Source organism: Myodes glareolus, chromosome 5 (assembly GCF_982192425.1).
Source record: "Myodes glareolus chromosome 5, mMyoGla1.1, whole genome shotgun sequence".
Classification (NCBI taxonomy): domain Eukaryota; kingdom Metazoa; phylum Chordata; class Mammalia; order Rodentia; family Cricetidae; genus Myodes; species Myodes glareolus.
The window spans coordinates 24,703,031-24,730,436 of NC_142030.1; the positions used below are offsets into that span (position 1 = coordinate 24,703,031).

The following is a 27,406-nucleotide window of genomic DNA, read 5'->3' on the forward strand; positions in this document are numbered from 1 at the left end:
TGTCAGATATTTTGTCTTCCCAGCAACAAGAAAAGTAACAAATACAGTTTTATGAATTTTAATGTAAAACTCCTAGAAATTAACTCATTACATTTAATAGTTTATTAAAATATATCAAGTTAAGCAATGTAAGAATGGTATGACAACTATTTCACTCACTTTAGTGGCTAAATGCAGAAAAATAGCGCAATAAACTTCAAGTTTTTCCTGTAAATATCCTAAAATGGCTGTGATTAAATCTGTATATTAAAAACCTATAACAATATGCTCAAATTGGGAAGTTTTTTTTTCAGCATTCCTGTCTTAGAATCTTTTCTACTGCTGTGACAAAACACCATGGTCAAGGCAGCTTATGAAAGTGTTTAAATGAGCTTATGATGTCAGAAGGTTAGAGTTTGTGTTGGCAAATCAAAAATATAGTGGTGGGAGCAGCTAAGAGCTCACATCCTGAGCCACAAACAGGAAGAGAGCAAGCACACTGGGAATGACACAAGTCTTTTGAAACCTTAAAGCACACCCCTAGTGACAAACCTCCTCCAAAAAAGCCATGCCTCCTAATCTTTCCCAAACAATTTCACCAATGGGAAGCAAGAATGAAAATATATGAGCCTGTGGGACCCATTCCTATTCATACTACCACAGTTCCCCCAAACACTGAATGTAACACAAGAGTCCATTATCATGACTAGGGCTTAATGTATAGTAGGAACCTTAGCCAATGAAATAAACTCAAAAAGAGGACACATCTGTTTTGAAAAGAAAGAGAACAAAATGTTATTAAATACACCCTCAACAAAATTTGCACAGGCTGGGCAGTAGTATGCGTGTCTTTAATCCTAACACTCGGGAAGCAGAGGCAGGTGGATCTCTGTGAGTTGGAGGTAAGGCTGATCTACAAAGGTAGTACCAGGAGAATAGTAGGAGGAGATGCTTGTTTGTCCCAGCTGCCCAGAATCGAAATAACCACACAGGAACTGTATTCATTAAATCACAGCTTGGCCCATTAGCTGTAGGCAGTTTCTTTATTCATTAATGGCAATCACAACACACAGAGGGGACTCCTACATCACAGGGCAGCTAGGGTTGTTACACAGAGAAACCCTGTCTCAAAAATCCAAAAAGAAAAAAAGAAAAGAAAAGAAGGGGGGGGGGCGATTTACACAGGACAAACCCAGAGCCAATAGGTAAACTAGTAGATCTACTAAGAAAGTATCCTGGTACCATTGCAAACTAGTAGAAAAGTAATAAAATAGAAGTTGCAATTTATGGCAATTGAAAAGGATTAATACATTAATTAAGAATTAATTCTTGACCAGGTGGTGGTGGTGCATGCTTTTAACCCCAGCACTTGGGAGACAGAGGCAGGTGAATCTCTGTGAGTTCAAGGTTTACAAAGCAAATTTCCAGGACAGCCAAGCCACACAGAGAAACCCTGTCTTGAAATGCCAGAAAGAAAGAAAGAAAGAAAGAAAGAAAGAAAGAAAGAAAGAAGAATTAATTATTAATAAAATATACAAAACCTGTATGGTAAAATTTGGTACTTGTAGTTTCTTCTTTGGCACAGTGGCTGCACTTTAATCCACTGCTATTTCAGCCATTGTGACTCTGCAGGTACCGCCTGGCTTCTCCGGCAGTGGCTCCTGCTTCTCTGGCAGTGACTTGGTGTGAATTCTTTTCCCACATGCCCTGGTTTTGCCGCTGACGATAAAGGTAGCTTTAACTGAATCTCTATTGTTCTATTTATAAATAAAACCCCAGACTCAAAGGCTGGGGTGAAAACCTGCGAGCCTAGAGAGGCTGAGTAGCAACTAGCTAACCTTCTCTCCTTACTGGTATCTCCCAAAAAGCACATCCTTCTGCTCCACCAAAACAGAAACGGCTGCACCACTCAAAAGCCCTCCCCACTACTTTGGTGCGGGAGAATTGTCTGTAATCTGTCAATCATATTTTAAATAAATACTGATTGGCCATGCAGGAAGTATAGGCGGGAAAACCAGACAGGAAGTAGAGGTGATGCAATGAGAACAGGAGAATTCTGGGAAGCAGGAAGCGCCCTCTGCCATTCCTGCCCAGATCACTGAAGAAGCAACATGTGAGCTGACAGCTGAAAAAGGTACCAAGCCATATGGCTAACATAGATCAGAATAATGGGTTAAGATAAGTCATAAAAACTAATAAGTAGCCTGACCTAATGGGCCAATCAGTTTATAACCTAATATTGACTCCGTGTGATTTTATTTGGGGCTTGCTGGCTGTGGGGTACCCAGGCGGGACAGAAGCCCCAACAAGCAAGCCGGCCCTCATGTTACACCACTTCCAGTGCATCTTTTTCTCTCTCGCAGATGCCCTCTGATGCTCTCTGATGACTTTCTGCCAACTAGTTGCTAACTCAGCCTCCTGACCCAAGGTCCATTTTATTTAATTGGCACACATCACAGGCAAATGGTACAGGACAGCACAAGAGAGGAAGAAGAGAAGAGAGAGGAAACAAAAATAGAGCACAGGGTAACCAAGAGACTAAGGAGGAACCAGGAACCGAGTCCCCAGAGGCATAGCCACAGGGCTAAGTTTACAAGGGAAAGAGAAGCTGGGAGAGAGGAAGCCCAGGCCCTGGGCTGGAGAAGTTTAGGGTAGGGGGCAGGGTGAGAAGTGCTGGAAGGTACGCAAGTACTGTGTGAGACTTCCTCTCTTGGGTTGTCCTGTCCCATCCACCCCACATGGTGCACCTACCCCCTCCCATGGCCCTTTCAGTCCGCTGGCCCGGTTCTGCCTTGACCCTTCCAGATGACTCTAGCAGTTCTCTCCCTCATGTCTACAATAAAACCTTCTCTTTCACCATTACCTTGGAGTAGCCATGGCCTCATTTTCATTCACTGTGCAGCCCAGGCTGACCTCAAAGTGGCTAAGGTTTCAGATGAATGCACCCATACTTGGCTTCTAACCAGGCCTTAATTAATATTTTTTGTTTCTTTGTTTGTTTGTTTATTTCATGGGCGTTGGTGTTTGAACCGAGGTCTTGCACAGGCTAAGCAAGTGCTCCACCGTTGAGCTACATGTCCAGCTGTTGTTTAACATTTTGAACTAGCAGAAAAATTCAAGAGGCCTTCAAGTCAGCACATCCAACCCTTCAGAAAAATGTGTCCAGTCCATAATTCCTGTGTGCAGGGAAGGCGTGTCTCTGTGCATCATGTTCCCACAAGGGGGGCACAGTCATAGTTGGATGGCACTTAGAACACAAGCAGGAATAGGACCACCCATGCGAGAACATCTTTAAAATAGCCAACCACACATTTGTACACATGCACAATGGAATTAGAGCAATGAATTTATAGCATTCACGCACACACCAAGAAACGGACAATCCTGAAGGTCATTGTGTTAAGTGAAATTTATCAGATTCAGAAGGACAAACCACATTTTTCTCCTATGCAAAATGTAGATTTAAATTTATATATATATATATATATAAACATACATACATATGGAGGACATGAAAGTTCAGAAATCAGACTATGAGACAGGAGGAAGAGGTCTAAAATGGAAGCAAGAATGGAGAAGGCAAAGGAATATATGCAGAAGGGAGTCTCTGTGGGGACAGGAGGGTCCCAGCGAGCTGGGGAAAGTGGGGAAGTACAATGGAAGGTCAAGAATGAAGAAAGTACTGGCCACATGTGACCACGTGTGTCTGTAATCCCAGCACTTCGGAGGCTGAGACAGAAAGTTTGAGTTTGAGGCTAGCTTGGGCTAGACTGAGATTCTGTCTCAAAAAAAAAAAAGAAAAGAAAGAGAAAAGAAAGAAAAATAATGATTTAAGGCATAAAAAGGCCAGAATGAAACCCATCTCTCTGTATGCTAACCAAAAAATTAATAAAAAATAAATATTTTTTATCATATTTATCAGTTGGCAAAGTGATTGCTGCATATGTAGAATTGGGAATAATGAGGAAAAACTGTGGCCAGAGGAATGTCTGGCAGGAAGTCAGCCTAGCCCAAACTGAAGGGAAAGGGATCATGGGTGGGTCGCAACCCTCAGCAAGACCTAGACAGGTAGAGGACAAGTTTGCTTCTTCAGTATCCTTAGATCTTGAGTCCTCTGCTCAGACCCCAGCTCCACCCAGGACAACCAGGCTCAACAGAGGGTCCAGGTTAGTGTGTATCAATCACTCCACCACACCAGAAAGGGTGGTTTGTCCAAAGTCACACAACCGTGGGATGGGGACTCTGAAGTCATTGTAGAGCATTCTTCCCTCTCTATGAAGCAGCCCTTTCCATTGTCCTGTTAGATGTTGTCAACCCGGAAGCAGTGGCGGTGCCTCTGATCAGCTAGTCAGGAGACTGGATTCTGGCTGTCCAATCCCAAGATAGGAGAGTGACAGGTGAGTGGTGGCTTTGGAGCTTCTTGTGAGTGTGCCAGAAGGCCAGGATGTGGGAAGGGACTTCTCCAAGGCTTCAGTAGAGAAGATCCTGCTACCCAGATCAGAGGAGTCTCAAAGGCCCACTAGAAACTGGCACTTTCGATCAACACTTGCAGAGGTGGTGGCAGCGGAGAGCTCTACCACCTTTCCGTTAGCTTGTTTTCTCCTCTATTCTTGTTTTCAAGGCAAGACATCCACGTAGTCCTCGTTAGTGTTCTCTGGGGATAAGCAAAGGACAGCCATGAGATGTCGCACCCAGAAGTCCCACCAGCCAGCCCGACTCGAGGGAAAGAGCATCGTGAAAAAGCAGTGCTGATTCCACACCAAAGAGACATCGCCAAAGGCGGCAGTGGCACGAGGAATTTGGCTGCCCAAATAGGGTTTCTGTGTTTTTCTGGTTTTTTTGGTTTTGGTTTGTTTTGTTTGATAAGTGGAGCCTTAGTTTCTAGTACTCAATGTCTGCCTTCACCAGTGCAAATCCCATTAGCTCTGCACGGAGCTTATTCTAAGGAGATAGAGGAAGGGAAGGAAGAATTCAGGCCATGGGAAGGCATTTCTGCTTTGGTAGTTATGTACCTGGAGCACATTCTACCAGGTCTGATCACACTTGGAAAATTCCATGTACAGTTCTTGGGAAAGACCTCTCCCAAGCCCGTTCTCTACCAATTTCCAGGGATTGGGTAGCGTTTTATTACAGCTTAGACAATACTATTACCATCCCAGGCATCCTCAGCAACTCATCTTGATTTGCACAAGTATCTGACTTTGACACATTTATGCTTTCCTCTCCTTCCCCTTAACACTTTTGTGTGTACGTGTGTATGCATGGATACAGGTGTGTATGCACACGAGTGCCTGTGTGTGTGTGGCCAGAGGTTAGCCTTACATGTCGTTCTTCAGATGCCATCTACCTTATCTCTTGAAACAGGGTCTTCCCCTGGCTTGGAGCTCACCAGTTTGATGGTCATGGCACTCCATAGATCTACCTGTGTCTGCCTCTTCAGCCTTAGGATGACAAGCTTGTGCCACCATGTCCAGATTTTCAAAACGATCATTTCTAGGGATCCAACTCAGGGCCTCACACAATCAAGGCAAGCACTTTACCTGCCGGGCTATTTCTCAAGATCTTTTATACTTCCTAATTCTGTAAATTTTTGTGGAAAAGAGAAGTGGGGCTGTGTCTGTGGCTGGGTCTGTAGGAAATGATCAGATTATACCAATCACACAATCCCCCGGAATGAAGGTGGATAGATGGGAACAATAGTAGGGGACAGATTTTCTTTTCATCATTAAAATCCATGCTTCACCATTTTAGAGAAATGAGAAGCTTACCACGGCAGCTTAAAGAGCGACTTTGCTCAGACAGAATAGCATGGATAGGGATGCTCAGACTGAATACCATGGATAGGGATGCTCAGACTGAATACCATGGATAGGGATGCTCAGACTGAATACCATGGATAGGGATGCTCAGACTGAATACCATGGATAGGGATGCTCAGACAGAATAACATGGGTAGGGATGCTTCCAGGATCCCTAAGAACTCATGCCCTCTCACCCTTCCCTAGTTAGCCGACCTGCTGTCATCACCATTTCCACCCACGGACAACTGCAGTCCCTCTCGCACAGAATGAAACCACACACTTCGTCCTGAGGGTGGGACCAGAAATGTCTCTGGGTGTCTGTGTTTAATTCAAAATTCCCAGGAACGGGCAGATGCTAGATTCTCTCCAAATGGGCTGCAATGGGCAGATGACAAAGGTGAGGGTAAGCTTGGAATATAATCTGCGAGTTCTGTGAGTAGACTTTACTCACAGGTACTGAAGCCCCCCCGCCATGTATTGCAATGGCCTCATACTTTCAGGGATATATATGAAATAATTTGTTCCTGATCATTTTATAAATGAAAGCTTAGCAAAGATGGAGCAAAATGTAATAGGAGAAGTCTTAGTGGGTGATTTGATATGATTTTTTTTCAATGAAAACCTGCCCATCTGTGCATTTATGCCCATGAGTGGACTGCACATGGCCCGAGAATGAAGTCCATGTCTGCTTTTCGCTCAGGCCTTGCCTCTCGTTGCAGATTGTCCTAGCACAGACAACTCCATGTCTTGGCCACATTCAGGGCGAAAGATGCTGTTTCTCGGGATAGTGGAAATTGCACTTAGCAAGACAAAGCTCCTTAGAGGAATATCCTAGAGCAAGGCATCAATTTCCACTGACTCCACAGAGTACACTACAAGTGGACATGGGGTTCTGGGTCCCTCCTGACCCTTTGTCAGGGCTCTTACCATAGACATTTGGCTCTGACGTCACCCTTCTTCCTCTTGGGCAGAAGCTCTTTTTCCTTACTGGGTTTGACAGGTGAACCACCAGTCCTTGGCCTGGCTTTTCAAATTTGGAGATTAGTTCCTCTAGGTTTGGAAAGATCTGCTTTGGAGCCCCTTCCACAGTCTGCAAAGACATAAGAAAGGTCACTCGTCACTGTGCAGCTGTGGGTGACACGTGACACCTCTTGCAACAGTGGTTTTTAGGGTTCCTTTTGAGAGTTGAGTTGAGAAGCGGAAAGCAAGAGGCTAGCAGCTCAGGCCCGGTGCTCTCACAAGGGTCTTTCACAGAGAGGTTCCTCATTCTGGAAAGGAAGCTCATGCCCGAGCAACTCCGAATAAAGGGGAGTTCTACTTAAAAAAATCCTCAGCCACTGTGTTGAGTGAGCCTCCTCCTTGGCAATTCGTCCGGGGTGGTTCTTATTGTAGCTTCACTGGAGTTCCCTACCAGACTGTGCTGTGCTCCTGACCTTTGCTGGGTTAGGGAACTCCTGGGAGAAAACGCCAAATAATTGACCTATAAGAGCACGTGGGCTCTCCATAGGGTGCCAATAAAGAGAAACAAGTCCTAGTTTATACTGAGAGTAGGGTGTCAACGTGACTTAGTGAAATGGCAGACCCGTTTTCCAGTTAGCAACCAGAAAGAAAAAACAAAATCCACTTTTCTGATAGGACCTTAAAAACAAAAAGATTTTCTTTTGTTTTGCCCTTTTGTGTGTGGTTTCCTTGGTCATCACTGTGGTGATCTATGACCCGAGCATTGGCTAATAGATAGGGCTGGAAGGAGGTTTTCTGAAGCACATGCTTAGCCCCCACCGTAGAGATGCAAGTACTTTGGCGCGCTCCTATGAGAGCGTCGCTGAGGCCTGAAGCACTGCCTGCTACAGGTCTGTGAGGGTACAACCTTCCCTCAGCCAAATGCTTCTCTGGATCTGAATTATGTGCCGCATGGAGAGCTCTCCGGTTTGTTCAGAAACATGAACAAGAGGGACAAAGCAGGTTCTGAGGGAATATCCAGAATTCCCAAATGTATACAAGAAAAAAGCAAGAATGAGTTTCAAAATGGTCTACTTAATAGAAGGCATTTTATTTTGAGGTAATTACAGACAGACACAGGCAAATTGGAAAAATAGTAAAAGTAAAATTCCCATAAATTCTCAATTCATATACTACATAATAATATTTTATTTGTTTGCCTTTTTATTCTCTCTAAAATATATGGGCTATGTGTGTGTGTGTGTGTGTGTGTGTGTGTGTGTGTGTGTGTGTTTATTACTCTATTTTTGAAAAAAAAAAAGATTTCATGTAGTCCAAGCTGGCCTCAAGTGCACTACATAGCTGATGATGACCTTGAACTTCCGCACCTCCTGCTTCTACCTCTTAAGTGTTAGGATTACAGACATGAACCACCACAGCCAGTCTACATATGTATATTCTTTTTTAAGAATAGTTTTCAGGGCTGACCATTTGGTATTCAATAGCCAGTCTGGTGTGTGTGATGTTTCCCTTCAGAAGACCATTTCGCCCACCCTCAGCATCCTTCAGTTGCCTGTATTTTTTATGTATAATTGAGGCCTCATGAGTTTTCCACCATCCGCATTAGTGTGTCTATTGGTGTCATCCATATTCAGGTCATGTTAGTGAAAATTTATGGATACAAGTGGCATAATGCAATCTGAATAGATTATACTTAATGTGTTTAGGTGTGGGGTGTGCGTGTGTGTGTGTGTGTGTGTGTGTGTGTGTATGTGTGTGTGTGTAACAACAATGTAAAAAGAGGCCATGAAAGAGTAAAAGGGTCTGGAGGGAGGAAAGAGCAGGAACCATGATGCAATTAAAGTATGATCTCAAAAAAATATTCAAAAGCATTTGAAAAGTTGAAGGCATATTTCTTTAACTAATTCTAAGTACTTCAGTAATCCAAAAGGCAAAGACATTGCATAACCATATTATAATGATTAAAATGAGAAAATTAACTTTCATGAAGTGCTAGTTACTAATCTTGTTTGAATTTTGAAACTAATTCAAATTTTACCAATTGCCTCGAGGATGTCTTCCACAGCAAAAAAAAAGAAAAAAGGAGAAAAAGATGTTCAAGTATTTTAGGGGTCGCTGTATGTTTTAATCTCTTTCAAATATTCACAGTTACATGAGCATATTGAAGATATTTCTCAGAATGTATTTTAGGATCTTATGGTGGTAATTAAGAATTCCATTACATTTGCTATACTTAAGTTTCTTAAAGTGCATAACTAAATTAAAAGAAGCAAAGAGATTTCCCTGTTGAGTTCACAGGGAACCAGAGAAACTAAAGGAGTCCCTAAAACTTCCAGCTACTTAATGGCTCCTGTTCTATTTTCAGACAGCTGTGGATATGCTTGACTTTGGAACATCTGAGCTTCTGCCCACCTGCCTTCCCACTTCCGTCCTGGGCTATGGGTTAGTTTTATACAGCAGTTTTCAATGGTGTCCAGGTTCATGTGATTGACCTTAATGGGAGTGGGCTTGACTGCCTCTACAGTCTGGAGCAACAGCCAGGGTTACTAAAGCGTGGACCTCCACTCCAACACTGGCCTGTTTCTCTCAGAGACAGGTGACACTCACTGCTTATTGAACTTGGTGTGGTACTCCTGCTTGTGAAAACCTCCACGTGGTCACATCAAAGATTCGGAAGATGACCCCAGCTTCCCCCTAATTCCCACACTGTTGTGTGACAGTCCTTATGCATTCTTACCTGTATCTTGTAATATCCATATTTCTCTCTGAAGATTCGGTAGGTGTAGACAAACTTTTTAAACCTATGGAAAGATGAGTTCGTAAATACTGGTGTTCTTATATACAAAACTCCGTGATGTCTGTCTATACAGTTTAGACACAATGTGTTTTTCCGTCTTAGATCCTAAGAAAGAAACTGACCATTCCCAGACTCTCTCATTTGAATTTGAAAGAAAGAAGGGTTTGGAAACACAGAGCCTCTTAGAGATGACAGAGCATGAACTCTAGCAAAGCGAATGAGGAGGAAGAATTGAAGGCTCTTGCTGACATCTTGATCTTTGTCAGGAAGTGCAGCTACTTCATAATGAGAATCCCACTCTTCTGTCATTTCTCATCTCTTTCTCTAGCTCATTGAATTTTCCAACTCATCAATTTCTCCTCTCTTCTCTGTCCTCACCTATGTGCCCTCAACTCCTTTCTTGCTTGTTCTGGTTAATTTTTGGTCACCTTGACACAGCAAGGGTCGTCTGAACAGAGGAAACCTTAACTGAGAAAATGCTTTTATCAGATTGGCCTGTATGAACGTTGTGGGGCCTTTTCTTGATTAATGGTGGATGTAGGAGGGCAGACCCACTATGAGCTGTGCCTTCCCTGGGTAGGTCCTGTCATGTATAAAAAAGATAGCTGCAGTTGGTTTAAACACACAGAGGAGAAACAGGATAATTCCTTCTGCGATGGCAAAAGAAACTCCATTTATGTTAGCCATCCATCGTGGTCCTGACTAGCTCCATTTATGATGGTCATCCATCTTGGTCCTGGTTAGCTTGTCTCTGATGCTTGTCCCTGGAAGATAGTTCCCAGGAACCCTGGCTCAGTGACCCCCTACCCCAAAATGTACAGGCTCAGTGACCATCTACTTGTTATGATGTGACTAACTGCCTTTTTTGGCTTCTAGAACCTGCGACTGCTTCTTCTTGTCGTTTCACTTTAAAAATCCTCACCCACTCCCCTTCTCATGGCAATCTCAGGGTTGACTCAGAGACTGTTCTCTTGCTAACAGTTTTCACAAATTTAACTCATTATTATTCAGATTGATTCTGTGGTCTTTTTCCAGGAGTCTTGAACTCCATAACACTTTTATTTCTCTGACTTATGTTGATATATATTTTTATAAAAACTCTTTAAATTTCCAAGGGCATATTTTTTTGTTACAAGAATAATTTTTGTCTCAATATTTAAAATAGCATTACAAAGCAAGGAGGTGGTGGCACACGCCTTTTATCCCAGCACTTGGGAGGCAGAGGCAGTGGATCTCTGTGAGTTTGAGGCCAGCTTGATCTACAGAGTGAGTTCCAGGACAAGCTCCAAAGCTACACAGACAGATCCTGTCTCAAAAAAAATAGCATTACAAAATAGCTTCTTTGAGTATTTACCACTTTTGGAGAGCATCATTTCACTGTGGTTCCCTAGTAGGGAAAGGTGGGCTATTTTAGAGTCATGTATGCATCATTATCAAGTCAGTATGAAATACTCTGAGTCTGAAACAAGTTTTTTCTAGCCAGAAATTATCACCCTACCCCACTCATCACTAATAATAACCATGTTTTTCCATATCCCATGTGAACTCACTGTTTTACACATGAATATGTCAGGTGTTGAACATGAACCTAAGGGGCAAACCAGTAAGCAGCATCCTTCCATGGTTCCTGCCTCTGCTCCTGCTTGGGTTCCTGCCCTGAATTCCCTCAGTGATGAACTGAGATCTGGACATGTAAACCAAATAAACTATTTTCTCCGAAAGTTGCTTTTGGTCATGGTATTTATCACTGCAGTAAAAACCAAGCTAATATATTTATCCTTCTTAAATTACTTACCTATCATTATCATTGCTTCCTTTAATACTCAGATGTTTTCTATATGTGTGTGTACACATATGTATGTATATGTGTACACATTATATATGTATGTATGTATATGTTTACACGCACATGTATAATGATTTATGTTACTTTAAAAGGAAGTGTAGCCTAATACAATGGTTTGGCTTACAAACTTCAACTTTATGATTTCTTTGGTTTGTGTAGCATGAAAATAGCATGCCAGCAGAAATTATACTTCAGATCTTGAAATTTTAATCAATATGCTATTTCCATCTTGTACCACCAACCAGCTCCCAAATTGTGATATGGAGACATCGTCTTAGTTATGAAAACTTGGCCTTATCTTACGCTTGTCCCACTGGCTCTTATAACTTAATCTGTTTCTCTTCATCTACATTTTAGTACAGTTTTTTATTTTTGTTTTTGTTTTTGTTTTTTATATTTCTTTCCTTCTGTATATCTTACTTTCAGTGCTTCTTAGGTGTGGTTGACTGGTGGCTGCCTGGCCTTTGGCACTGGGCATATCCCTCTCCTCATCTCTTGTTCTTCTCTCCTTCTCTCTTCTCCTTGAGCCTCAATCTCTCCTCCTATTTATTTTCTCTGCCATCCCCACCTGTCCATCTCCTGTCTAGTTATTGGCCACTCAGCTCTTTGTTACATCAATCAAGTGCCTTAGGCAGGCAAGGTGAAACAAATGCGACATATCCCATCCTTACATCATTAAACAAATGCAGCATAAACAAACATAACACATCTTTGCCCAATTGAAAAAATATTCTGCAACATTTTCCCTTTTGTCTAAATAAAAAAGAAAGGTTTTAACTTTGACATAATAAAGCTATATATAACAAGAATAATTATCAAGTGAAGATTACATTTATAATATTGAGTCCATTTGTGTTTGGCAAATTCAAAGACGGTATTTATTTATCTTATCTTGGTGAGTTCAAAGTTTTGTACCTAATTTATTGCCCATCATAAATAAGGAAAACTGTAGCTATAAGTATCTAGTCTTTAGGCCGGGCAGTGGTAATACATGCCTTTAATCCCAGCACTCGGGAGGCAGAAGCAGGCAGATCTCTATGAGTTTGGGGCCAGCCTAGTCTACAAGAGCTAGTTCCAGGATAAACTCCAAAGCTATTCCTGTCTTGGAATAAATAATAAATAAGTGGAAAGAAAAAGAAAAGACTGCTTTTTTTTTAAGTGTCTAGTCTTCATCAAATTCCCAGAAGGATATAATATTACCTGAGGAAACAGGAAGTGTAGTATAAGCCACTTCTAAGACTATAGAAATGGCAGACATCTGACTGCCTGGGCAGTCACTCAAGGTTCCTCAGCAGTGTTGGGGCATCCATATTTGAGCCACAGTCCTAGAATATCTGGCAGACTCTTCTATGAAGCAAGAATTTTAAAGGACTATTCCACCTAGTCTTGGCAAAGTTCAGCAATCACTTTCCTGTGTATCTTGCAGAATGTCTGGCAGACTTTTCTATGAAGCAGAAATTTTGAAGGACTGCCCTACTTTGTCTTGGAAAAGTTCAACAGTCTTTTTCCTTTGTGTCCTGCCTGTCCAGTATATACAGCATACTGTCAGCAGTCAAGGCAAGAGCAGTTTCCTGCCCAATTGTCTAGCTTTGTCACAGTGAAAGCAAACTCCATATGGAGGTTCTTTGAGGTCCATCATCCTTTTATGAAGTAGATTATTGCTGCTGGGAGTAGATGTGTCTTACTGTCATGAAAAACCTTAAGTGATCAAACACCTTAAATGCCATGTTCTGTAGGCCTTTGAAGTGTTCAAAGATCACCTATCTATCTAAAATATATCCCTGTATGATCTTGAAAACATGACAAGTTTTATTATTATAGATGATCACTAACCTGCATTTCTTAATTATATATTACATTTTAAAGTAAGCTTCATATACATAATGCCTTAAACAAGAATAAAAACATACAGTATAACAAAAATAACTTTAAATTTGTGTCAATATACCAAAATTCATACCAATGTAAAGTATTTGAGATTAATAGTTGTGTAGACCAGGCTGACCCAAAACTCAACAGAGATCCCCCCCATCTCTGTTCCACAAACTCTGAGATTAAAATCATGTGCCACCATGACTAGCTTCACTCAAACTCCTTTTTGTTTGCTTGTTTGTTTTTTGAGACAGTATTTCTCTGTCCTGGAACTCACTTTGTAGACAGGCAGGATAGCCTAAAACTCAAAGATACACCTGCCTCTGTCTCCCACCCCACTCACCCATCATTGCCACACCCATCACTGTCACACCCATCACTGTCACACCCATCATTGTCATACCTATCACTGCCACACCCATCACTGTCATACCTTTTACGGTCACACCATCACTGTCACACCCACCACTGTCACACCTATCATTGTCACACCCATCACTGTCACACCCATCACTATCACAACCGTAACTGTCACACCCATCACTGTCGTTTTCACACCCATCGCTGTCACACCCATCGCTGTCACACCCATCATTGTCACACCCATCGCTGTCACACTTATCACTGCCACACCCATCACTGTCACACCCATTGCTGTCACATGCATCACTGTCACACCCATCATTGTCACACCCATCACTGTCAGACGCATCACTGTCACACCATTACTGTCACACCCATCATTGTCACACCCATCACTGTCAGACCCGTCACTGTCACACCTATCACTGTCACACCCGTCACTGTCACACCTATCACTGTCACACCTATCACTGTCACACCCATCATTGTCACACCCATCACTGTCAGACGCATCACTGTCACACCATCACTGTCACACCCATCATTGTCACACCCATCACTGTCAGACCCATCACTGTCACACCTATCACTGTCACACCCGTCACTGTCACACCTATCACTGTCACACCTGTCACTGTCACACCTATCACTGTCACACCCATCACTGTCACAACCATTGCTGTCACACTTATCACTGTCACACCATCACTGTCACACCCATCACTTTTACAGCCATCACTGTCACACCTATCACTGTCACACCTATCACTGTCACACCCATCGCTGTCACACTTATCACTGTCACACCCGTCACTGTCACACTTATCACTGTCACACCCATCACTGTCACACCTATCACTGTCACACCCATCACTGTCACACCTATCACTGTCATGCTTGCACCCATCAAAGCTTATAACTCAAATTCTTGGCCATTGTCACTGTAGACAAGCATGTATTTGCTTCTCCCAATCAAGTTCCTCTTATTTTCCCTTTGCAAGGACACAGCTCCAGGCATTCTTTCCTCCCTCTCTCTGACGTCACTAGTCTACTCAACAGCCTGTGTGGTCCTTTTATAAACTGTGAGTCAGATCATGTCATTCCTCTGCACACATAGAATCTAAGCTTAGAATAGCCAGACCAATTTTAGAGAAGCGAAAGATTGGAGTGTGTGTGTACGGTAGAAGGTCCTGTCTCGACAGCTCCAAGGCTTCTTAGAACGCAGTGAGGAGCTGGTTCCAATGAGACCGGTCTTCACCACACAGGCTAGCTCAGGTGGACACCTACGCAGCTGTGATGACTTGACAGACAACAACTCTGCCACAGCAGATTGGCGGGAGAAAGAGACTACAGGCAGCATCATCTCCATGTGGAAACACATGAACTTGGATCTCTGCTCCACACTCTAAAGACTCCATTTTGGAAAAAACAAAACATTAAACTCTGGAGAAATAACTGTAAATGAACAACTTAATGACCTTGAAGTAAGAAATACTTTTTTTTGCCCCAATGGTAAAAATTTCAAGCTACAAAACAGAGTACTGTGTTTGTGGTTTGTCTGTTTGTTTAATTAAAGCCAAAAAGTGGACACATCCAGAGATTGGGAGAAGTCAGTTACAGCACTGAGAGATAATGAGGACACGGGACAAAGGAGATGTCTGTAAACACATGAAAGGTGTGTCCTTCTGCTGCTGACTAAAGAAATGCACGTTCAACAGCACTGATGCCTCATCTCATACCAGACGGGCAGAGCTGGAGGAACTTACTAATGCCAAATATAGGTTTGATGAAGCCTTAGAGAAAGGTTAATATACCATGGGTATAATGCCTTTGAGAACAATTTGATAAAATTTAGTAAAATTAGAAAATGTGTATTTTATGAGCTAGCACCATCGTACATAATGCCATTTTAATAATTTTATCAATTATTAAAAAGTAAAGATTTAGACAAACCCTGTCTTAAAAAAACCAAACCAAACAAAAGAAAAAGCGTAAAGATTGGTGAACCTATATATTTAATTTATTTAAAATTCTTAAAAGGGCCAGGCATGGTGGCTCACTCAAGAGGCAGAGACGGGCAAAACTCTGTGAGTTCGAGGCCAGCCTGGTCTACAAAATGAGTTCCGGGACAACTAGGACTGTTACACAGAGAAAATCTGTCTTGAAAAAGAAATAAAGGAAAAGGGGCTTTAAAGGGGAGAGATGACTTAACAGTTGCTGCTCCGACAAAGGACCCAGGTTCAGTTTCCAGCACACACATAGTTCACAGCTGTATGCTGTTGCTCAGGTTCAGAGAATTTGACCCCTTCTGTCTTCTATGGGGACTAGGCACACTCCTGGTGCAAAAACCCAAATGCTAAAAATAAGTACATCTTTAAGATAAAATAAAATAATAAAAATTCATGAATATAAAAACCAAGTAAATACATAAAGTAATAAATTACATAATTATCTCTAATGTGATTAAATTAAATTATTAAAGTAACTACACAGTAGGGGTTAGGAAGATGGCTCCGTGGTTAAAGCACTAACAATGGAAATATAAGGACTGGAGTTCAGATCCCCAGAAATCCATGAAACGCCAGGTGGGGGTGACTTCCTGTAATCCCAGCCTCTGACTGGATCTCCAGAGCAAGCTGGCTGGTAAGCAAACGACCTTAACCAACACAAACGTGGTGCTGGTGGCAGACTGCCCTTCCCATCTTCTTCCTTGCTTGGCTACTTCCTCGTTCCCGAGGCTGACCACCAACATCCAGTTATCAACATCCCTATTTGGCTACCCTGACCAACGGTTCCCATCATTTGCCCTACAGGAGTTTCCCCTTTTGTCTTCTGCTGAGCCACTTGTTTCTGCCTGATTCAAATTCAACCACCAATGTTTAATCAAGGATCTCTTTGTGTTGGAAATTGGTGTCTGGGTGTGTTCTGCACCCAACAGTGCAATGGTCTCTTCATTAAGACTAGTTTTATCTGTCTGCTCTGGGTTTGACTGAGAGAACCTGCCTCAACGAATAAGGTGAAAGCAATTGCAGATGATTCCCTACTTTAACCTCAGGCTCCCTTGTGCTTCACAAATGTGGACCTATCCCCCGACCTGTCTGTCTGTCTGTCTGTCTCTCAAAAAAAAGATTAAAACAACATAAACCTAAATGTTGGAGATCTCCGCTCTAGTTTCCCACTCCCCCATTCCAACCCCTCTCTTCCCCGCCTCCCATTTCAGACCCCACCCCTCAGAAAACTCAACATGTTCCTCCCCCTGGAACTGCTCTAGACTGCCTACAGGGTAGAGCTGCCATGGGATTTTTCTCGCTTGCCTTTCTGAGAGTCGCCCAGGAGTTGCTTTGCTCTGTTATGAAATCCGGATTTATTGATTTGATCTGATTTGACTTATTGCATTGACAGAGGAACCCAATAACTGGGGATTCAATACTTATTAATATGTTGCTAGTCATTCATTAAGGAGCAGATGAAAGAAAATGGCTTTATTCAAATGCAGATTTTAAGATAAACACTAGGGAGGACAGAAGAGGGGATGAAGGGATGGAAAGTCAAGGAGGACAGGAATGTGGAGAGGAAGAAGGAGAAAGGGGGAGTTCATCAGGGGCTTCAGTGTCCACTGAGGATTTGCTTTTGTGTAGATTTCCAGCTGCTGCATAGACTGTCAGCCATTGAAAACTCTTTTTCCTGTCTGTGGAGCAGTAATGTAGGATCCCCCGAAACTTCCTTGCTTATTCATCCTAATAATCCTGTCATTTCTTCTGTAACTTGGAGAAGATCTTTCAGGAAAATATTGAATTTTATAGGGATTAATACTTTTTGTATTGAAAGCAAGTTACAGAAGTTAGGCATGCTAGTGTAAGCCTTTAATCTCAGAACTCAGGAGATAGAAAGGCAGGCAGATCTCTGTGAGTTTGAGGCCAGCCTGATCTACTTGTAAATTCACACAGTCAGGGGTTTGTAGAAAGACCCTGTCTCTGCCTCCTGAATGCTGGGACTAAAGGTGTGAGCCAGGCTATGCTTTCATTCTTTAACAGTTCTTTCAGGGGGAGAGAGGGTGTTGTTCTTATTCAACATTCAGGGAAATTTTTCTTTATATTCTTTAAGAACCTGAACTAAAATGTCAGTCTAAGAGATTCTGTATCCCTGATTCTCTTCCCCTGTGTGTTTGGGGTGGGGGCAGGGACGAGATAGTCAGGCAGTTCTTGTAGGGGAAAGAAGAGGAGCTGGTAGGTGCATGGTGTCTTCTTATAAAAGTATGTGTCTTACTTTCACTTCTGTTGTGGGTATAAAATACCATAACAAAAACGATGTAGGGAGAAAAGGTTTATTTTAGTACAGGGCTATAGTTTATATTTCATCATTGTAGGGAAGTCACACTGACATCCACAGTCAAGAAGGAAAGAGCAAGAACTTAATACACACTTGCTTGTTCTCAGTTCTGTTTCTTCACGCTTACATGGTTCAAGACTCTGTCTAGGGAATGGTGCTATCCACAGGGGGTGAGCCTTCTTACTCCAGTTAACATATCAACATAATTTCCCATAGACATGCCCACAGGCCAACCTGATCTAGAGAATTCTTCCTTAAGACTCCATTCCAAGGTGACTCTAGATTGTGTCTTATTGACAATTAAAGCCAACCATCACAGTATGATTATTATGCCAGTAAAGATATCACAGCGCTAACAATCAACGTGCCGTAATAACTAGTCTACACCCCATCTTTCCACCCAGAGCTCTGTGCAGACGACCAGTGATACAAGTAGCTGAGCTGATGATTCTGGGTGCTGAGAACCTCAGTGAAAAGTCTTGAGATGGAGCAAAGGAGACAGACTTCTGGGGGGAAAAATTACCCACTACTATCCATATCCAGGACTTAACATACTGAACGTGAATTATCCGTTCATCCATTTACAGTTTACATTCAGGTATAAGTTCCCCCAAGGCTAGAATCACACTGTCTGGTCTAGCCATTCTAGCACAATGCCTGGCTCTAAATACAGACCCAGCACACAGTTCTTGACTTACATTGAATGTGCTGAACCTATATGAAGAAATGTTACCAGGAGGTTTTGAAAGAACAGTTCATCAAATAAAGAAAGATGTAGCGTTTTTAAACAGAAGGACCACCGGTAAAATATTTTTTATTGAATTGCATTTTAATTTGTGTTCCTAGCTCTAACTTGCGCCTGAATCTTAGATTCATTTATCCATCTGTCTATTTCATGTCCTCATACCTGTGAGTTTTCTTAGACTTGATGTGATGAACACCCCAGCATGATCCCTATGTTGGATGCTCTGTGTCCCACATTCTCTTCCAACCTTCTCCACGCTGCTCTGTGTTCTGATGTCTACGACCTCCAGCTATTGTTTAGTTCATCCTTCTTGATCGAATACCTTTATTCTAGTTCTATATAAACTGTGTGTATACTTGTCTCCCTTTGACTGAACCCTATCTAAAGCATCAATTTCACTTGCCAAGACCATAACACAAACCCATCTCTGGAAGAATGTCTGTCTGTACTAAGCCCCATAAAGGAATGAACTATGTGTAGTGTTGATACCATATTCTCATTTTACTTGGGTCTTTGACTAGCACAACAACCTAAATATATCTTGGAGTGTGGATGAATTATTGTAATCTTATTAAACATTACTATATTTATTTTTGATTGTGAGTCTAGCCTTTAATGGCTGAGCCATCTCTCCAGCCTACATTACTGTATTTATAATTAGAGTTTACAATTGCATATTCTCTTTTAGATTGAATAATCACAGATGACCAAACAAAAAATGCTTTCTTTATATATGTATGTATATATGCATCCATTTAAAAATTCTTCACAGTAATGTAGTCAATACTAGTTTGATTTCATCTGATATAAATATCAGAAAATAGCCACGATTTTGCCTCAATTATTATGCCAGTTTTCTTGCTCATAATAAAGTACAAATGGACCACAGTCATCTTCATGTCCTATAATAGATGATACTGGCCAAGTACCTTCATGGCATTTGTTGATTGAACCACATCACAACACTTCCATTTTTATTTCACTAACTTCTGATGACTTAGACTCTTTCAGTAGTCTCCCCTAACCTTGCTGTGTTAATACGTAACTCTTTTCAGTCTGTTCCACACACAGCATCCTAAATAATATTTTAAAACTATGAATCAGATATAGAAGTAAAGACACAGAGCAGGAAGAAGGAAGGAGGCCAGAGAAGAAGGGAGATGAAAAGGGCCAGAAAGAGTGTGGGGGACAGCCAACCAGCAAGTAAAAGTAAGAGACAGAACAAATCAGTGAAAGTAGTAGTAAGATCAACACAAGAAACCTAGCTCAGTGGGTAGAGTGCTTGCCTGAGGACCCGAGGCCTTTCTACAGCACACCACAAACCCCGGTGAGGTGGCACGCTTACAGCCCTGATATTTGGAGGGCCAAGGCAGGTATATTGCCATGAATTTGAGGTAGCCTAAGCTAGGGTGTGAGACTAAACAAATAAATAAAGAGATAAGTAAGTAAATAAATAAATAAATAAATAAATAAATGATAAGCCACAGACCCAAGCAGTATACACACTCACACACTCATTCACAGGAGTCTGATATTCTGAGACACCATAAGCATATACCCAGAGTGTAAGTAGTAGATAGGTAAATACAGATAGAGAGATGGATGGATGGAAAGATAGATGATAGATAGATAGACAGACAGACAGAAAGGCAGATATCAAACCATGCTGTTTTCAACTCTTTCTGATTCTTAATATTTTTATAATAAAACTAGAAGCCCTGATAGTAGCCAAGTGTTAGGGGAGGCTGCTCATTCATTTCCTGGCCACCCAGACCAAAAATAATCACACAGAAACTGTATTATTTGCAATACTGTTTAGCCAATAGCTTAAGCATATCGTTAGTTAGCTTTTAAATCTTTGGTTAACCCATTTCTATTATTTTATATTTCACCATGAGACTTTTAGCCTATTGGCAAAGTTCGGACTGGTGATTCGCTTCTTTCTCCTCTGGCAGTTCCATGGCTTCTTGTGACTCCACCTACTCACTCCTCCTCTGTCTGCTTTGAACTCCCATCTTGCCCTATTCTACTAAGCCACTGGCCAAAACAAATTTATTCATTAACCAATAAAAGCAGCACATAGACAGAAGGATTTCCCACACCAGTCGATGACCTACAGAATCTACAAATTCAACCTCACTTTCTGCTCCCTTTCTATTGGCTGACTTCTTTCACCACTCCATCAGCGTGTCTGATTTCAGTTGCTGAGAGAGGTCTCCAAACCACTAGTGGCTATCTGCACTCTCTGTATTCTCTTCCTTTTCTTCCCCTTGTACTTCATAAACACTTTCAACAACATTATACATTAGTACAATCGTTATTTGTTTATTTGATACTGTGTCTTACTATGTAGCTCTGGTTGACCTGTAACTTACTACATAGACTAGGGTGACTTCAAACTCATAGAAATCTGCCTATCTCTGTCTCCCAAGTCCCAGGATTAAAGGTGTGCACCACCATACCCAGCAACATCATCCTTTGTTTCTTTCCACATGATCGTCTTGAGAAGTTTGAATAGTTTATCCACCCTAGGCCTTTCTGGCAATGAATCCCCATCCCAAGGCTATCTTGGCACTGTTTTGTTAACATATAAAAGCCACTCATTACGCTAGAGACCCAATGAGTTTTAGAAATTCATACTAGAAAAAAGGATGAACACCAATTGTGTACATAAATAGGTATGTAAATTATTATGGATATATTTCATTTTTATTATAAATCAAAACATCATGACCTCCTGACTTCAATTCTCCATTTTTTCTGCTCTTATATTTTCTGCTATATTATTGAGCTGATGATTAAAATAGTTGTGTTAAGTGGTGAACCTGTTGCCTGGTTCATAGTAAATGTTCCATACATGATGGTTGCTTTTTCTAACTTTAAAGATACACACACACACACACACACACACACACACATATATATATAGTGGTAAGTACTAAAAGTACATCAATTATAGCTTCGGCTTCCAGCCAAGATGGAATAATGAGACCATACTTATTATCCCTTCTCCTCAAAAACGTTACAAGGGAGAGGGCCACTTGTTTGTTCCAGCCACCAGGCTAGCTTACACCTGAAATAATCATACAGAAACTGTATTAATTACAACACTGTTCTAACTTCTTATTGGCTAATTCTTACATATTAGTTTAACCCATCTCCATTAATCTATGTATCACCACGTGGCAGTGGCTTACGGAAGATTCTAACCAGTGTCCATCTCTGGCAGAGGATTCATGGCTTCTCTGACTCTGCCTTTCTTCCTCCCAGCATTCAGTTCTGTTTTCTCTGCCTACTTAAGTTCGGCCCTATCAACTAGGCCAAGGCAGTTTCTTTATTCATTAACCAATGAAACCAACACACAAAAAGAAGGAACTCCTACACCACACACACACACACACACACACACACACACACACACACACACACTCACTCACATTATGTACAGAGAAAAACAGGTTAAAAACTATCATGTGTAGAGAGCCATTTATTACATATACAATTGCAATGTGTGCATGGCAAAAAGTTTGCTGATGTGTGTTGAAATGTAAGTGACTTCTGAATTTGGAGGGAAATAATTTCTGTTTGTCTTTCCGTTTTTATACATGTTAATGGTTATTTTTCTTCTTTCTTTTCTTTCTCTTATTCCTACCTTTCTCCCTTCCCACTTTCTTTTTTTTCTTTTTCTTCTTGCCCTTATAACAAGGTTTCACACCATATTCCAGACTGATCTGAAACTCACTGGGTAGCTCAGGCTGTCCTGAAACCCATGACAATCTTTTTACCCCAACCTCCTACATACTGGGAACCCAGGCAAGAATCACCATGCCCAGTTTTAAATTTTATTTTGAGAATTACATTAGTAGTAGTAATTGTATTTTGGTACTATGATTGAACTCAGAGCCTTGTGTATAATAGACTAATTCTTTATCAGTGAACTTCAACCAGCCCTTTGGTTTTTCTTGAAGGCGTTTGTATATGTCTTAAGGACAATATAGCTGTTCAGATTATCGCTTTTCTTTCTGAACCCTTTTTTAAAGATCTGGAAGCTGCAACTCTGATGACAGAGAGTCATTGCCCCAATCCCCTCAATGTAAACAACACCTACAGCCTCTCTGGCTACAGGAAGTCTGCCCTTCCCCTGATGGAATCTTTCCTCGGATGAATCCTTTTCACTCCCCAGTGTGTATCCTGTCTGGAATCTACAGGTGCAAAGGCAGAGCCAGTTTCAATTTCCTCACTTTCACGAAGTCGCACTGCACAGACATTTCACACATTGAGGTTTTCTAGCTCTCTTGTTTTGGATGATCAGATGTGGTTTCCTGTCCATATGTACTGTAGCTCTCTGACCAAGCTGCTAGATTGACATTCTCTGGGGCTTCCCACACCTTTCATTAGTTTCTCTTCCTATCCTCCTCATCTTCTTCCTCCTTTTATTTATATTTTAAACAGGATGTTGTATAGCTCAGGCTAGCCTCAACTTATATTGTGTAGCCAAATCTGGCCTCGAACTCCAGATCCTTTTTGCCCCTCCCTCTCAAGGGCTGGAATTGATTCCAGGCATACATTATCATGCCTAGCTAAATGGTCCTTCCTTCCTTCCTTCCCTCTTTCCTTCCTTTCCTCCTTCCTTCCCTCCTTCCTTCCCTCCTTTCTTCCTTCCCTCCTTCCTTCCTTCCCTCTTTCCTTCCTTTGTTCCTTCCTTCCCTCCTTCATTCCCTCCTTCTTTCCCTTCCTTCCCTCCATTCCCTTCCTTCCTTTCCTCTTCAGTTCCTTCTTCCCTCCTTCCTTTCCTCCCTTCCTTTTCTTCCCTCCGTTACCTTCCTTCCTTTCCTCTTTCATTCCTTCCTTCCCTTCCTTCAGCCTTCCTTCCTTCCTTCTTTCCTTTCTCTTTTTGGAATTTTGAGACAGGGCCTCACTCTATTAGCCAGGTTAGCAATCCAAATTGCTAGGTCCACAAGCATGAGCCACCACTGCTATCCTCCCTCCTTTATCTCTAACTTTTCTTACTTTCCTCACTTGGCTCGGTAACAGCTCAGAAGTCCATATAGTGCAACAAAGAAGGGGTTTGTCTCTGGCAAGCAGAATGGCAAGATTCTGGATATGTGGGCACAGCCAAGGCTCAGGTTCCCTGCTTGGGCACTTTATAGCATAGTTCTGAGATAACTACCCTGAACATATTTCAGTGACTCAGGGGACATTAGTAAAGTCAAGACATAGTATACTATATAAACAGTTGGATGGTGCATACTTATAATCACATTTAGGAGGTGAAGACAGACAGAGTTCTGTGCTTTTGAGACAAATTTGAGCTATGTAGTGATGAATACCTGGATTTTGTGAGATCTTGTCTCAAGCACACGCACACGCACACACCAAAAAACAAATAACAAACAAGAACAAGTCCCTCCCCCCTCATAAAATAGGGTAACATTAGTTACTACAAGGATCTCCACAAAGGGGCATTTCCTCCACTACTTGTCACTGGGTTTCAATGCTTACGACTATGCCTGGAACCTAAAGAACTTCAGTGTACACTTGCTGAATGGATAAAAGAAGGTTCTGTTTATCCTCCAAGACTCAGCACCAACGTGAGGCTCTCTGCTCCTCATTGTATTGGTCATTCTTCACTGTCGGCTCCCACAGTACACCGCGATACTCTCTCTAATCATCATACCAATTGCATGCCCCACAGGGTTCACTGTCTTCTTAATTTCCTCTACTAGGCTTGGGCCTGTAGTGAAGGTATCAGCTCAGAACATAGCACAGTGCTTGGCCTGTGAGAAACTTTAAATAATGATGATCATAAGTCTATGATGAGGTCACTAGGGTCATTTGACCTACACCTGATGTCTGAGCCCACATAGCATTTCATTGGCTCTTCTCTGACATGGGTGAGGACATGATCTCTTCTTCTTCAATGACCTGGGCAGCGAGGAGGGTGAAGCTTGATCCTCTGAAGGTGCTCAGCAAAGATTTATTCATTTATTCCTTTTCTCATTTGACTTTTGTTGTTGTTGTTGTTTTTAAACAAGTCTAAGTTGCCTTTGCTCTAGATGAATATATGAGCTGGGTTCTCACCTCAGGGAAGCTAAGAGTTTAAAGAGAATCTCAGTGCAGACCATGTACTCTGGGGTCCTGGCCAAGATGGGTCCAGTCTCACTTTTTCCTATTGCCATGTATTCCTTCTTAAGTAGTTCTGATCACTTCCTCCAGAGGTACAATGGTGTAGCACTAGTTTTAGGACTAATGAGGAATCTTCCTGGCTCTATTTTGAAGGCAAGAGCCATTGTGTTATATTGTTAATCGTAAGTTTCTATTTGCTGTAATAGCTGAGTTGCTCTCTGTTTCCAGGAACCTGACATTCCCCAACCCCTGACTCAGACTTGTTTTTAAGACTACCTTGACCCTCCCTGACCCTCTCTAACCCTCCCTGGCCCTCCCTGGCCCTCCCTGACTTTCTCTAACCCTCCCTGGCCCTCCCTGACCCTTCCTGTCCCTCTCTGACCCTCCTTGACTCTCCCTGACCCTCTCTGACCCTCTCTGACCCTCTCTGACCCTCCCTGACCCTCTCTGGCCCTCCCTGACCCTCCCTGACCCTCCTTGAACCTTCCTGAACCTTCTCTAAACCTTCCCTAATCAGGTGACCACCATCATCATGGCGATCATATGATTTTTTTTTCTTTTTTGAGATTTTTTTTAACTTCCTTATTGCCCCATTGTCTCTCTTCTGTAAAACTACTCATGATTTTACTCCTCAAAAAGTGCCCAAGAAATGGATTCAGGACTGTTCTCTTTAACTCAATTTAGGAGGCAGTCACCAGCCAGCTCTTGGATGTGCCCCATTTAAAAAAAAAAATCAAGCTTGCTTTAAATTTGGCTCAAATTGTGATAGTGGTCTTATTCTCCACGTTGGGATTAACGCTTTCTCCTTATCAGTTTGAAGTTCCTATCCCGGCACTTGCCACTCATCTGCTCAGTATGGCCCAGGTCTGGCGAAGGCCCACTTGGCTGTATCACATAGTGGCAGATGGCATCATGCAGAGGGAGAGATCACATGGAGAGACAGTAATCCAGAACAAGGGTCAGGGGAAGGGCCAGTCTTACTATTTTTATAACTTCCCACTTAGGAAGAACTAACCTAGCATCTCCTAAGATCCTTCCAAAGGTAAAAGTTCCAATACCGATGGTCTCCCCTTGTTCCATCTCTTAATATTACTTACTACCTGGGGACCAGGCCTCTGACATGTGAAACCACAGGCGGACACACAAACAACCTGAAAATCACGTTTGGCTTCAGAAGCTGGGATGGACTTTCCCACACTTTCTCACACCCCCATTTCTCCAGGCACCATTTAAAGAAACAAAGGTCCCCCCCCATATCAGTTAGTAATGACAGTCATTTTTGCCTTCTCAATTTCCTCTAAGAAACTTTCTCTAAGAAGCCCAAGAGATCTCTCCTACAGGGACAACAGCCCTTTATCTGCCCAGACTTCAGCCGAGCTCCTAAACCTCCCTGCCCACCTGTGCATTTTGATTACAAAATTCAGCTTTATCAAAGGATCCTGGTACTATCTGAGCACCCTCAGTATCTCATCGGCTTCTTCCATCCACCGCCATCCACCAGATGATATCTAATCATGGAGGCCTTTACGCAGCTAAAACCCGGGGTTCCTTTCAGCCTGCGCTTCTCTTCTCTCTGAAGTGCCCTCTTAGTACTTTTCCGTGTACTGACCCCTATCCTGTTTGTCGCTATGAGTTCTTACTTGTTCACTCTAGATTCAGAATTAAGCCCACTCTCTCTCCCCCACTGCCGTCACCATTGCACCCATCACTACGCCTCTCAAGAGGCCCTCCTCCACGTCTGGAACAGGCGTGATCAAGGACTCGCTGTTTCTCTATTTCTTCATCTATAAAAATGACGGTCGCATTTGCTTGCCTCAAAAGGCCACAAAAAGGATAAAAAGAAACAAAGAAATGCTGCTTATAAAGTCTTTTACCAAGCAAAGTATGAAATATTAGCACTTGAGATATTGCAAGAGAATGTAGCCAAAGAGCCTTTCAGCATTCTAAAGGGTCCCTCGACTTTTCCATATCAAATACGGAGAGAGATACGGAGAGGAGACCGTGTTCTGACAGTTCTTTCTTCTACCCATCACCCTCTTATTTTCCTTCCCTGCCATCCCTACTTCTGCTATCTCAGGGTCTGCTCATATAGCATCTACAACCGGGAAGGAAAGGAAAGCCGAAGAGCTGGGTAGTCACATCCTTCTAGCCTCTCCTGGCTATATTTGACTCCTTAGCACTGCAAAGTAGCATTAGATACAACTCCTTGAGTATATGGCTGCCATCAGGGTTCAACTCATGAAGGCAAGGCTACTCACGAGACGCAGAGACACAGGACTCCTGGCACAGACTCGCTGTCTCTTAACAGAAAGTTGCCATCCTCCCCGCCCTTGAGGAGCAGGGTTTCACACTCTTGCTTGGTTAGCGGGCCGTGGTAGTAAGGCAGCTCCATGGAGGGCTACGTTGTGCTTTAACTGTCCTGGCAACCTGAGATCCAGCTCCAGGCCAAGTAGTGACTGTGAAGAGGGAAGTGTTGTCCAAACAAGATGAAATGGCTCTGTGGGTTCAGTCAGCTTTAGCAGACGCAGGAAATGAGAAGGGAGGGGTGATGAAGTGACCAAAGCATTTCAGCCTAGGGGTGGGTGTCT

At 42.3% G+C, this 27,406-nt stretch overlaps 1 protein-coding gene across 1 annotated transcript; it reads right to left on the bottom strand.

Annotated features, from left to right (window-relative positions):
• Positions 1 to 979: 979 nt before the first annotated feature.
• On the bottom strand, positions 980 to 27,352 carry Sh2d1b (SH2 domain containing 1B). Its single transcript, XM_048452825.3, has 4 exons — positions 27,077 to 27,352; positions 9,478 to 9,541; positions 6,708 to 6,870; positions 980 to 4,633 (listed from the first exon to the last, which is right to left on the bottom strand). The coding sequence occupies exons 1-4, from the start codon at positions 27,208 to 27,210 to the stop codon at positions 4,596 to 4,598; spliced, it is 399 nt and encodes a 132-aa protein (XP_048308782.1). The 5' UTR covers positions 27,211 to 27,352; the 3' UTR covers positions 980 to 4,595.
• Positions 27,353 to 27,406: the final 54 nt, after the last annotated feature.

Excerpts from the sequence above, each read along its gene's own strand:
- Sh2d1b (XM_048452825.3), bottom strand. The coding sequence starts at position 27,210 with ATGGAGCTGCCTTACTACCACGGCCCGCTAACCAAGCAAGAGTGTGAA. Across the intron at positions 9,542-27,076 it reads GTCCTGTGTCTCTGCGTCTC|GTTTAAAAAGTTTGTCTACA; the intron begins GTGAGTAGCCTT and ends ATCTTTCCATAG. Across the intron at positions 4,634-6,707 it reads GTCAGAGCCAAATGTCTATG|AGAACACTAACGAGGACTAC; the intron begins GTAAGAGCCCTG and ends GCTTATCCCCAG.